The following is a 12,001-nucleotide window of genomic DNA, read 5'->3' as shown; positions in this document are numbered from 1 at the left end:
TTAGTCCTGTTGAATTTAGGGCCCACCCTACTCCAGTAAGCTCTCATCTATTTTTTTAAGTGAATATGTTTCTTTCTTCCATGAGTGAGAAACACAGGGACAGAGAGAGATGGACAGAGATCACACCCCCAACAAGATCTTGATACTGTGGCCCGCTCCCAGCTCTTAGCCAACCCTGGATCATGGATTAGCATACCCAGTAAGTCTCCAAACTTGAGCTAGGAAACTTCCTATTGTTTCACATAGTATCACTGTCTGGCCCCCAGTATTCTTTCATCTTAACTCCATATATCTGCAACAATTCTGTTTCCAAATAAGGCCACATTCTGGAATACTAGGTGTTAAGACTTCAGCCTATGAATCTTGGAAAGACACTCTTCAACTCATAACACATACTAAGTATATATTTTTGTACTTTGCTTTTCTATTTAATGATATATCCTGCAAATTATTGCATATAACTTCATAAAAGTCTCATTAACTTTCTTATAGCTGCAAAGTGCTGCATTATGTAGGCATAACATAGTTTATTCAATTATTTTATATGAGTATTTAAGTGGTTTCAAGTATTTGCCCATGTTTTTAGAACTTGTTCATCTATACCATATTATGTTTTTATATCTATAATTGATCCATTTTTATTTTTACATATGAGTTATTGATTCAGTTTTATATTTTCCTCACTGACCAACTCTTCCAGAGTCATTTATTTAGAAATTAATTAATTTTTTTTTCCTTTGAGAGGTTTTCGCTATAGGGCATGCGCTCGCCAGACAGAGACAGAGAGACAAAAAGCAAGAAGTCACCACCCAGGGGGGATGGTCACGCAGCAATCCCTTCTCCTCCACTCTCCTCTCGGGATCTTGGGCATGCACACACACGTGCTTGGCGTGAGTTCTAAGCCACCAGGTCCGGGACGTGAACTGTGTTCGACTACATGAGAATCCAGTGACATAGCCATTAAGCTAACTGCTGGTTCCCGAAATTAATTAATTTTTGATACAGCGATTTGAATTATCACCTTTTCTTTCTTTCTTTCTTTCTCTCTCTCTCTCTCTCTCTTTTTTTTTTTAAGAGAGATAGTTACTACAGAGTGTGTATACTCACCGGAGAGACAGAGAGACATAAAGTGAGAAATCACTCCTGAGGAGGATAGCCAAGCTGCAAACCCTTCTCCTCCATTCTCCTCTCAGAATCTTGGACATGCACATGGGCCCAGTGTGAGTTTTAAGTCGCCAGGTCCAGGACTCGAATAGCAGTCGACTATGTGGGAGTCCAGTGATGTAACATTACAGCATTTGCTGGTCCTGAAGTACCACCTTTACACAAACCAACTATCAACTATCTATACACTTGGATTTACCCTAGACATTTCCTTCTATTCCATTGGTCTCCTTGTCTTGTCATGCACTAGTACTATACGGTTTAACAATAGGGGCTTTCTAGTATGTTTTCTATTTATAGTAGGGTTAGTCCTCATGTTTTCCTCAGTGACTTCTTAGACTTTCATATTTGTTTTTAATACAAGCTTTAGTATTAACTTGTCTAGCTCATCAGTATGTCTTACTATAATTATTGTACATTAAAAGAAGAACAAACATCATAATAATGTTAAGTACTCTATCCAAGAACAAGGGATATCTATTTATTTGATTTTACTTTTTTGGTCTTTCAAGAGTATTTAACACCTTCTTATATTCTTTACATATTTTTCTATTATCTTTACATATTTTTCTATTATTCCATAAGGAATTGACACTTTAAATATTGATGCTTTTGACATTAAATCTACCCTCTTAGGTGTATTACTCTGCTTGTTATATTTTTTCTCTTTCTTTCTTCTCTGAATAAATTATACTTTATTATTGCAGTTCTCCCTTTATTATTTTGGTAGTTATACAGTCTTTAATTTTTTTTCATTTTTTTCCCTAGGAATTTCAAGAAATATCCTTACCTTATCAAACTACAATAAAAATGAGAACTTTTATTATTTCCTGTAAGAGGAAAAGACCTTAGAGTACTTTAACAACATAAGATTGCTGACCAATATACCATTATTATGCATTATTACTATAAATACACTGTATTTAATTTCCTAAGACTGCTATTGTTTTATAAAATCAATATTTGTGTTATTTTTATTTAAATAATCAATATTCATTTAGGCTTACCAAAATTTTAGCATCTTTCATTATTTTTATTCCTCCTTAAATCTCCAAGCTTCCATTACAAGAAAACTACAGACCAAAATTCAACATAAACATATATGCAAAAATTCTAAACCAATTTTAGCAAAACCAATCTGACAATATAATAAAGGGATAATACATCACAATAAAGTGAGGCTTATCATAGATATGCAGTTATTTTAACACTCAAAAATTAGTCAATGTAACTCACTGTTTGAAAAACTAGGAAAAATATCATAAACCCCATGATCATTTCAATAGATGCAGAAAAGGCATTTGACAAAGTCAAGCATCCATTTCCGATTTTAAAAATAAAACTCTTAGGCTGTATCTATAAGTGAAGCAGTAATGCACAGCTCAAGAGAAGCCAGATCCTATATGGTGACAGCAATTAAATCCCTGGCCTAGTAAACCTGAAATATGATAGGCATTCACATGAATGCCCAAGATCTGATGGGCTGGAGGACTGGAGAACTGGAGATCACTGTGTGATCAGGACTGGTGCAGGTAATCATCTCATTCTCGAGATCTCAAGTGCACATGCTCTATCATGAATAAAGGGAAATAAACAAAAGACTAGGCAAACTAGGAAGGAAAGCACTCTCTCATCTTCTGAGGGCACCTGTGAAAGGCTTACAGCTAACATCAATTAACTAGAAAGAAGGAATGCTTTCTCCCTAAGATTGGGAACCACGCAAGGATGACCACACTCACTATTTCTATTCAACGTTGTACTAGACCAGGTTTCTCAGTCTCATTACCAGTGACGTTTTAGGTTGGATAATTCATTTTGGTGGCTGTTCTCTGCACTGTGGAATGTTTAGCAGCCTGCCTGGCCTCTATCCACTAGATACCAGAAGCACAGTGCTCCTCCTGGATTATAACAAGCAAAAATACCTTTGCATTGCCAAGTATCTCTTCAAACAAAATTGTCCCTCAGTTGAAAACCAACAGGTTGGAGATTCTAGCCATCATAATCAGGCAAGAAAAAGAGATAAAAGACATTCAGATTATAAAGGAAGAAGCAGAGACCAGCCAATGATGTAATGGTTACATCGATGGACTCCCATGTAGTAAATCCCAGTTTTGAGTCCTGGACCTGGCAGCTTAAAACTCATGCTGGGCGTGTGTGTGTGTGTGTGTGTGTGTGTGCCCAAAAATCCTGAGAGGGGAATGAGAAGGAAAAAGAGAGAGAGAGAGAGAAACAAAGAAGCAAGTCTTTTTTTTTTTAAGACTTTTTTTTTTTTTTTTTTTTTTTTTTTTTGCCATAAGGCACATGCGCTTGCCAGAGAGACAGAGAAAGTGAGAACTCCCAGCAGGGAGGGGTGATTGGGGGTAATTGGCAACGCAGCAATCCCTTTTCCTCTTGGGATTTTGGGCAGGCAAGCATATGTGTTCAGTGTGAGTTTCAAGCCCTGGGTTCAGGACTCAGATGGCAGTCAGCCACGTGGGAGTCCAGCGACTAACCACTATGCTATCTGCTAGCCCCAGAAGCAAATCTGTTTTTACTACAGATAGGGGATGCACTCCAACCCCCACCATTTGTATAATTTTTGTTTGTGTTTTTTTTGTATAAATTATTTAACAGTGAAATTATTGTTCTAAAAATGGTGCAGAAAGAAATCTTATCTGAATTTCCCTTACCTAACAAAAGCAGAGCCTCCAGAAAATCCAGCTGCCATTAATCCATGTAAGGAAGCTTCCTATGAATTCCACTGCCATAGAGACAGACTGCCCATTCCCACTAACATCAAAAAGCCCAACAGAACGTTCCACACTGTGCCACAGAAGCTCAAAACCATCCTTCCCCTTTTTGTGACATTTCTCCCAAAGACAGCTTAAGAAAGCAAAGACCCTCATTGTAAACTAGGCAACAAAGCTTGGGTTAATGAAGACAAATTCTCCTGGGAGCTGGCAAGGTGGGACAAAGAGACAGTTCTTGTGTCAGGAAAATGAAGCCGGGAGAGTTTAGAAACTCATCAGTTTTCGTAGTTAGTTGCTGATGTAAGTTTCCAAACCAGATCCAGCCTGACTCCACAACAGAGACTGTACCACTAACCACTCGATTATATTATGGGAATCTTAATTTTCAAGACTGCGTTTTCATGAAGTTTGGGAATGGAATGTTTTCTATGACGGAACACAGAAAAAGTACTGAACTCACTGGTAAAGAACGTTTTTGCACACTTGGCTCATTTTTCCATAAGCAGGGTCCCTGAACTGGCCAGTGTTTCAGGGAGATTAAACAGAGAACTCTTATCAACAGACAAGCAAGGCTGACCTGCCGGCCCTGGCTTCCAGCGAGGATTCGCGGAGCTCGGCGGCGGGAGGTTCGAAGAGGCTCGCGCTGGGCGGCGTGGGCGGAGACTTCTCCGGAGCGCCGGGCTCGCCTGCCGCCCCGAGGCCGCAGCTCCGTGGGGGCCGCCGGCCAGTGGGGACCCCCGCGGCTCGGTGGTCCGAGACCTGCCTGAGCCTGACGTTTTGGGGTGCCTTTATCTGAAGTCCGGTCCAGCGTACGCCAGGCCCTGAGCTGTCACTCAACACTGATCACAGGTGCGAATGTCACTCGCGGAGACCTCTAGGTGCGGGGCGAGGGTGACTCACAGTGTGGAAACCGAGCCAAGTCATGGTCTGAGGTACCACTCAGTCTGCGCGGATGTAACTCTGCGTCCCCAGTTCCGAAGGCCCGGCTCCCAGGTGGGCCAGGTGAGGAGCCGGGACGCTTCTAAGTCACCGTGTAGACATAGAAGGGCTTTTTATGGGGCACCTATTCTCGTAATTCCCAAAAGGGCTGACAGGCTCGCGGACCCGCTATCTGGGGGCGAGGCGCGTTTCAGTCCGCCGGCAGAAACAGCCCCTTTCTCAACTTTCCGAGTCTCCGCTTCCCCCACGCCCCTCTCGGCTGTGTAGAAAACGCGGACGAGCGGACGTCTGCGGGACGCGGAGAGGAGCGACGCGCGCTGCCTGCGCATGCCCAGTGCCCGCCCTCTCTGTCAGGCTCGTCCCGCCGCCGGAGGTCCGGTGGGGTCCGGATCCCGCCGTCCGTCATGGCCGTCCCCGGAACCCCGGGGAGCTCTATCCTAAAAGGTGAGGGAACTTCTTACTTCCTGGGCGCGCGGGGCCGCCTCTGCGGCTAGTGGGTGGGTTCGAGCACCGGCTCCCTCGGTCGCCCGCGCACTCTGGGGAGCTGGGCGAGCGGCCCCTACTCGCCCTCTTCCCGGACTGCCTGTCATCGCCCGGCCCATCCCCCCTTCCTGCCTGCGTCCACGGACTCCCACTCGCGCGTGAGGCGGGCTCGCGGGGCACGTGCTGAGCAGCCTGGCCCTCCCGGAAGTCGGTGCCTGGGGCTAGATGAGTCCAGGTGGACCGCCAATCCCGCAGGCCCCCAGCCACCTGGACCCGGTGGGACTGGGCAGCGCAGTCACAGGTGGGGGCCTTGGGGAAAAGTCAGGCTTGGCCTCACTGTGTGAGGAGGCGGCCTGAGGAACGGGTGGATTCTTAGCTTTTCTTGAGTTTCTCAGGCCATTTGAGTGGCCTGGTGAATTTAGGAGAGTGGAGCAGATGGAAGATTAGGAGCAGAAAAATAAACTTCTAACCCACAAGACCTAAGGCTACTGCTTCTAGGATATTTCCTTTTTTTATTTTTAATTTTACCCAAACAAAAAGGTCAGAGGTTTTATACAAATGCTATAATGAGATGTGGTCTATTTTTCTAACATTACTGTTGTGTTAATTTTACTTTTGCGGGACCAGCAGTTGGTGTCATGGCTATGTCTCTGGACTCCCATGTAGTCAGCCGCGGTTCGAGTCCCGCACCCAGTGATTTGAACTCACACTGGGCACGTGTGTGTGCGTGCGTGCCCAGGATCTCGAGAGGAAAATGGAGGAGAAGGGATTGCGGTGTGGCCATACCCCTGGGGGGTGGGGGGGGGGGTGGGTATTTCTCGCTTTCTATCTCTCTGTCTTCCTGGTGATTGCATGCGCCCTATACCAAAAACCTCTCAATTTTTTTTCTTCCTTTTGCATTGTTCCCTATTATTTACCAATGGGATACCTTAAAAATTATTTTCAAACATCAGGTTGAGCTAAGCTGGATCCCACATGGCTGACTCAGCAGTTGGAGTCTGGAGAGGGGTTTGAAAAATAAGCCAGGTACATGTGTGTGTACACCCAAAATCCTGAGAGGAGAATGAAGGAAAAGGGGTTGCAATGTGGCCATTCTCCCTGGAAGGGTGATTTCTCACATTCTCTCTCTCTCTCTCTCTCTCTCTCTCTCTCTCTCTCTCTAGCAGATGGAGGTGCCCTATGACAAAAAAACCTAAAAACAATAAACATCAAATTTTGAGAAGAAGCTATCCACTAGACCAGGGTTCCACAAACTGTATCTCCCACTCCCAAGCCAAATCTGGTGTGCTGCTGTTTTTTTTGTAAGGCCTAAAAGCTCTTAACATTTTCAGGGTAAGAGAAAAAATGGAAGACAAAATGACATCATCCAAATTTCCCTTTCTGTAAAGTTTTATTGGAATACAGCTAACTAGCTTATTAATATATTGCCAGTGGCTACTTTTGTGCTATGACAAGGAAGTTAAGTAGTTGTGACAGATACTAAATGGCTTAGAAAAGCCTAAAATAGGATCAGCCCTCAGTATCCATAGGAGATAGGTTCTAGTACTCCTGCAGATACCAGTGTCCATGGATAAGTTCCTTATCTTCCTGTGTACTTTAAATCATCTCTAGTTTACTTATAATACCTGATACAATGTCTACACTTCACTTCATTGAAGTGGATTTCGAACAGCAAAGATAAAGAATGCTAATTGTCCATTCACGGAAAACAAACCCCTCCCTGGGAAAAAGTAAGATAATTTAGGAATATGGGGAGGAAAACAAATGTTAGAAATATAAACTGCTACATGTATATGAGTAACATCGTCCTTGACTTAAAATTTTAAGAATCATAAATTGTATTGATGTTATTTTGAATAAGTTTTTTATTAATTTATTTGGTTTATTTTTTATTTATTTAGTCATTCACAGTACATCAATACAGTCTACAAAATGAAACTTTCCACCCAGAATACACTGTATATTGGCTTAGTCAAGGATATTACCACACACGTTATTGTCAACAAATAATTTTCTATTTCTTGATTCCTATGTATTTTGCTTTTTTCCTCCCTTGATTCCCTACCTCTGACCTTCTGCCAATTCCCCCACTTCTCCCACACTCGCTAATATCTACAGTTGTTTCCCATTCCTTTTTTTCACATTTTATTGATTCACTAAAGATCTTAATTAATTTAAAAACTTCGAATAGCAAGCACAGCTAATATATACATATCTATGAACACATGACTTTAGGTGTAAGCCTCAGTGAGTAAAGTGAACATACTATAAAGTAGCACCTAGCTGGGGCTATATAGCTTACTGCAGTCATTAAATAGGTATTAATAGATATTTTTAATGAATTTTTTGAAAGGTTTTTGCTGTAGGGCACGTGCGCTTGCCAGAAAGAGAGAGAAAGAGACAGAAAGCGAGAAATCAACCCCCAGGGGGGATGGCCACGCTGCAATTCCTTCTCCTCCAGTCTCCTCTCGGGATCTTGGGCACGCACACACACGTGCCCGGTGTGAGTTTTAAGACACCGGGTCCGGGACGCGAACTGCTGTCGACTACATGGGAGTCCAGCGACATAACCATTACGCTAACTGCTGGTCCCTTAATGCATTTTTTTAATTTCCAGAAAAATAGTTTTAGTTTTAATAGACCAAAATCAAAAACCGTTAAAAGAAATTGGAATTTAGCTCAAATAGTAGGTAGATGAACCTATCAACAGTTCAAGAGAAGACAAAAATCCTTAAATATGGAAATCAAAGCATCGAAGAAAATCAATAATGTTTTAGTATAAAGTCAAATTATTCTATTTCACTAGTTCAGTCCCATGTAATTAATCTCCCTTCTATTGAATTTGCCGTGTTACTGTGGTCTGATCTTTTCATTTGAACTCTGAAAGTTAACATTCAGTTCCAGACTTGTCCCTACCATTAGGTTGGCCATTCTTTTGGTTGTGTTTTGTACTCTTATTTCTGTGATTCCGACTTTAGTTCTCCTGGTATAGCATTCCCTTCAGCACTTCTTAGAGACCTGGTCTGATATTGGTAAATCTTTCAGGTTTTATTTATCTGAGAATGTTTTTGTCTTTTTCCCATATGAAAGATAATCTTGCTGGGTATAGTATTCTTGGTTGAAATGGTTTTTCGCTTTACACTTTGAATGTATTTTCCCATTCTTTCCTTGTTTGCATTGTTTCCAATGAGAAGTCTGACATTAGCCTGATGGGATATCCTTTGAAAGTAACTTGACACTTCTCTCTTGCCAAATTTAGCATCTGTCTCTGGTTTTGGCCAATCTGCCTATGATGTGACTGGGGGAAGATCCTTCTTGGGTTGATTCTATGTGGGGTCCTTTGTATTTCTTGGGTCTAGATATTTAAGTGCCTCTCTCTGTTGGAAAGTTTTCTTCCAGGATTTCATGGAATAGATTATTAGTGCTCTTACTAGATTCTTCACCTTCTGGGATACCAATGATCCTGACATTTGGGCATTTAATGGTATCTAGTATTACTTGTATATTATTTTCATTTCGAGGGGTTATTTTCTCAATCTTTCTGGTGAATTTTTCTAGGTCTGAGGTTCTAGCTTCTACATCTGAGATTCGATTTTCTGCATGATCTAATCTTCTTTTGCATGATCTAATCTCCTTCCTGTATTACAGCCTTCATCTCTAACAATTCCATTTAATTCCTTTTTATGATGTGTATCTCCTCTTTCAGATCCTGCAAGAACTTCCTCACCTCCTGGAAGTAGTCTCTTCTGCATTTTCTGTAGTTCATTGTTTCTCTTCTCTTGCATCTCTGTTAACTTTGTCACTATGAATATTCTAAATTCTTTAGAGTTCCCTTGTATTGTCTGTCAAAGATGAGGAGTTACTCTTTTCCCTTAGGGGAGAGATAATTTCTTGGTTTCTTATATTTCTTGTGCCTCTGCAGTGGTTTCTGGTCATCTGATGGATTATATGTTTTTCCTTGATTTTGGAGTTAAATCTCAGCGAGGAAAATGCAGGAGAAGGTCACCTGCAGTCTCTACACAGTACCATTTTTCTCCCTTTGTGCAACTGATTCAATGGAAATTGAGGATTAATCTGACCCTAAAAGTATTCAGATATTTGGCTACTGATCACCTTGGCCTGTTCAGAAAATTAATGTGTGGAGGCTGAGCAGAAAAGTGAGAGAGGTAAAAAGAGAAAGAAAAGGAAAAGAAAAACCAAAAGAGAAAGAGAGTAAAAAAAAAAGTTAAAAACAAGAAAAAAAATTTCGATCAAGAAATAAAAATGAATGGAGCTGCTCAAAACTCAGATAGAGATACTGCTGATTGACTTGTCCTATGGGGACAGGGAAAAGGTAAGAATTAGTAAGACAAGAGCAGCAGAGATCTAAGAAGTTTCACTTTTTTTTTTTTAATTAAAAATATATAGAGATGGAGAGAAACAGAATAAATAGGGTGTTCTAACCTGGCTCCTGGCTAGATCTGGGGGTCAAGAGGGTGAAGTCTGGGCATAAGGTCTTTGGTGGTCCTAATGCCCTTTTTTTTTTTCTTTTTTTTTTTTGGAGAGGTTTTTGCTATAAGGCACATGCGCTCACCAGAAAGATAGAGACAGAAAGACAGAAAGCGAGAAATCATCCCTCGGGGGGGATGGCCACTCCGCAATCCCTTCTCTTCCATTCTCCTCTCAGGAGAATGCCTCTTGGGCACGCATGTACGTGCGCCCAGCGTGAGTTTAAGCTGCCGGGTCTGGGACTCAGACCACGGTCGACTACATGGGAGTCCAGCAACACAGCCATCAGGCTAACTGCTGGTTCTCCTAATTTTTTTTTTTAAGAGAGATTTTTCCTACAGGGCATGTGTACTTGCCAGAAAGAGAGAAAGAGAGACAGAAAACAAGAAATCAGTCCCTGGGGGGATGGCCACGCGGCAATTCCTTCTCCTCCTTTCCCTTCTCAGGATTTTGGGCACGCATGCACACACACCTGGCATGAGTTTCATGTCCCCAGGTCCTGGACTCAAACCATGGGAGTCCAGTGACATAACCATTATGCTATCTGCTGGTCCCTGTTATTATTAACTTTGCTGTAGGGCACATTATACTTGGTGGAGAGAGTGGGAGGTAGAGAGGGAAAGTGAGAAAGCACTCCCCGGGACAGATGGCCATGCCACAGTTCTCTCTCCTCCATTCTCCTCTGGGATTTGGGGCATTCATGTACTCTCACTTGGAGCATTTTTGAAGCTGCTAGCTCCCAGCAGTCAGCCATGTGGAATCTAGCCACCTAAACCACTTTGCCACTGACTGGCCCTGAATAAGCTTTTAATAGAAGAAATTTAAATTTGCTTTTGAATATAAACAGAGCAGAGAAAAGTCTGTCAGACAGAGGATACTGGAAGAACAAATATGTGTTTCATGCTAATGTCTTGATTTCAGATGTAGTGGCCTATGTTGAAGTGTGGTCATCCAGTGGAGCAGAAAATTATTCAAAGACATTTACAAACCAACTTGTAGAAATGGGAGCAAAGGTAAGAAGTTCGCTTTACAATTGATTCATATGATAGTCCTCTAATATGTGAAGAAATACATTGTATCTTCTTATTTGGGAGTTATTAGAAGATGAAGGACAAAGCAATAAGTTAAGTTGTAGAAGAAAAAAAACAACAACCAGAATATGAAGAATATAGAACAGTTGGAGTTGTAGAGCAGTTAGTCTTGTTGGCATTGAGTGAGGAGGAGGAACCTAGGATAAAAACCTGGATTCTAACATTGGTCACTTGGGTGCATAGTGCTATTAATCAAAAAAAGGAATAGAGAGGGACCAGCAGTTGGAATAATGTCATGTTGCTGGAATCCCATGTAGTTGACCACGGCTTGAGTCTCAGACCTGGTGGCTTAAACTTACGCCAGGTGCGCGTGCATGCGTGTCCAAGATCCCAAGAGGAGAAGAGATTGCGGTGTGGCCATCCCCCCTGGGGGGAGGCAGTGATATCTCACTTTCTGTCTCTTCGTCTCTCTCTTTTGTCTTTCTGGCAAGCACAGGCATCGTATAGCAAAAAAGCCTCTCCCAAAAAAAGAGGAATACAGGAAAAAGGACAGGTATCTAAGGAAAAGATTGTAAATTTGGGCATATTGGAAGTACACAATAGACATTTGGATCTATATAGATCTGGTACTTTAGATTATCAAGGCTGGAAATAACAACTTGAGGGTCAAGATCCTCGTGGTGAGATGAGGCCACAGGTATGGATATTGCACCACTTGGGGCATGGTCAGAATGAAAAGTGCTGAAGGTGGAGCCCTTTTTTAGTAATTGGGGCAGGTGATGGAAGAGGGGAACCAGGGATAAAGATAGGTAATGCTAGGAGGATGAGGAATATAAGTAAAGTCAAAGGAGGGAAGAATTTCAAAGATTGAGTTTTAAAACACTGCAGTGGGGGTCGGCAGGTGGTGTGGTGGTTAAAGGTGCCAGACTCCCACATTGCCAAGCACAGTTCAAGTCCTGTGGCTTACTTTCTCTGTCTCTCAGTCTAACTAAACTGGAACATAATAACAGTAAATAAATAAAGTTAAATAAAATAATTCTTGAAAAATAAAGAAAACACTGGTAGGACCAGCAGTTAGCATAATGGCCATGTCTCTGAACTCCCATGTGGTCGACCGTGGTTCGAGTCTTGAACCCGGTGGCTTGAACTCACACCAGGCACATGTGC

At 42.1% G+C, this 12,001-nt stretch overlaps 1 protein-coding gene across 3 annotated transcripts in view; it reads left to right on the top strand.

The window, feature by feature from the left end:
- Positions 1-4,505: 4,505 nt before the first annotated feature.
- LOC102473143 (microcephalin) overlaps positions 4,506-12,001 on the top strand; it is a gene marked incomplete at its 3' end in the record, with an annotated part of 112,273 nt that continues 104,777 nt past the window's right edge. Inside the window, 2 exon segments of one of the 3 annotated variants that reach the window (XM_027773311.1) lie at positions 4,506-4,742; positions 10,725-10,816. In XM_027773311.1, coding sequence (XP_027629112.1) covers positions 10,805-10,816 — 12 coding nt within the window. 3 annotated transcript variants of the gene reach the window in all.

This window comes from Tupaia chinensis, unplaced genomic scaffold (assembly GCF_000334495.1).
Source record: "Tupaia chinensis unplaced genomic scaffold, TupChi_1.0 Scaffold000338_1, whole genome shotgun sequence".
Taxonomy (NCBI): domain Eukaryota; kingdom Metazoa; phylum Chordata; class Mammalia; order Scandentia; family Tupaiidae; genus Tupaia; species Tupaia belangeri.
Note: the sequence above shows the minus strand (reverse complement) of the source record. Positions and strands in the feature narration are given on the sequence as shown.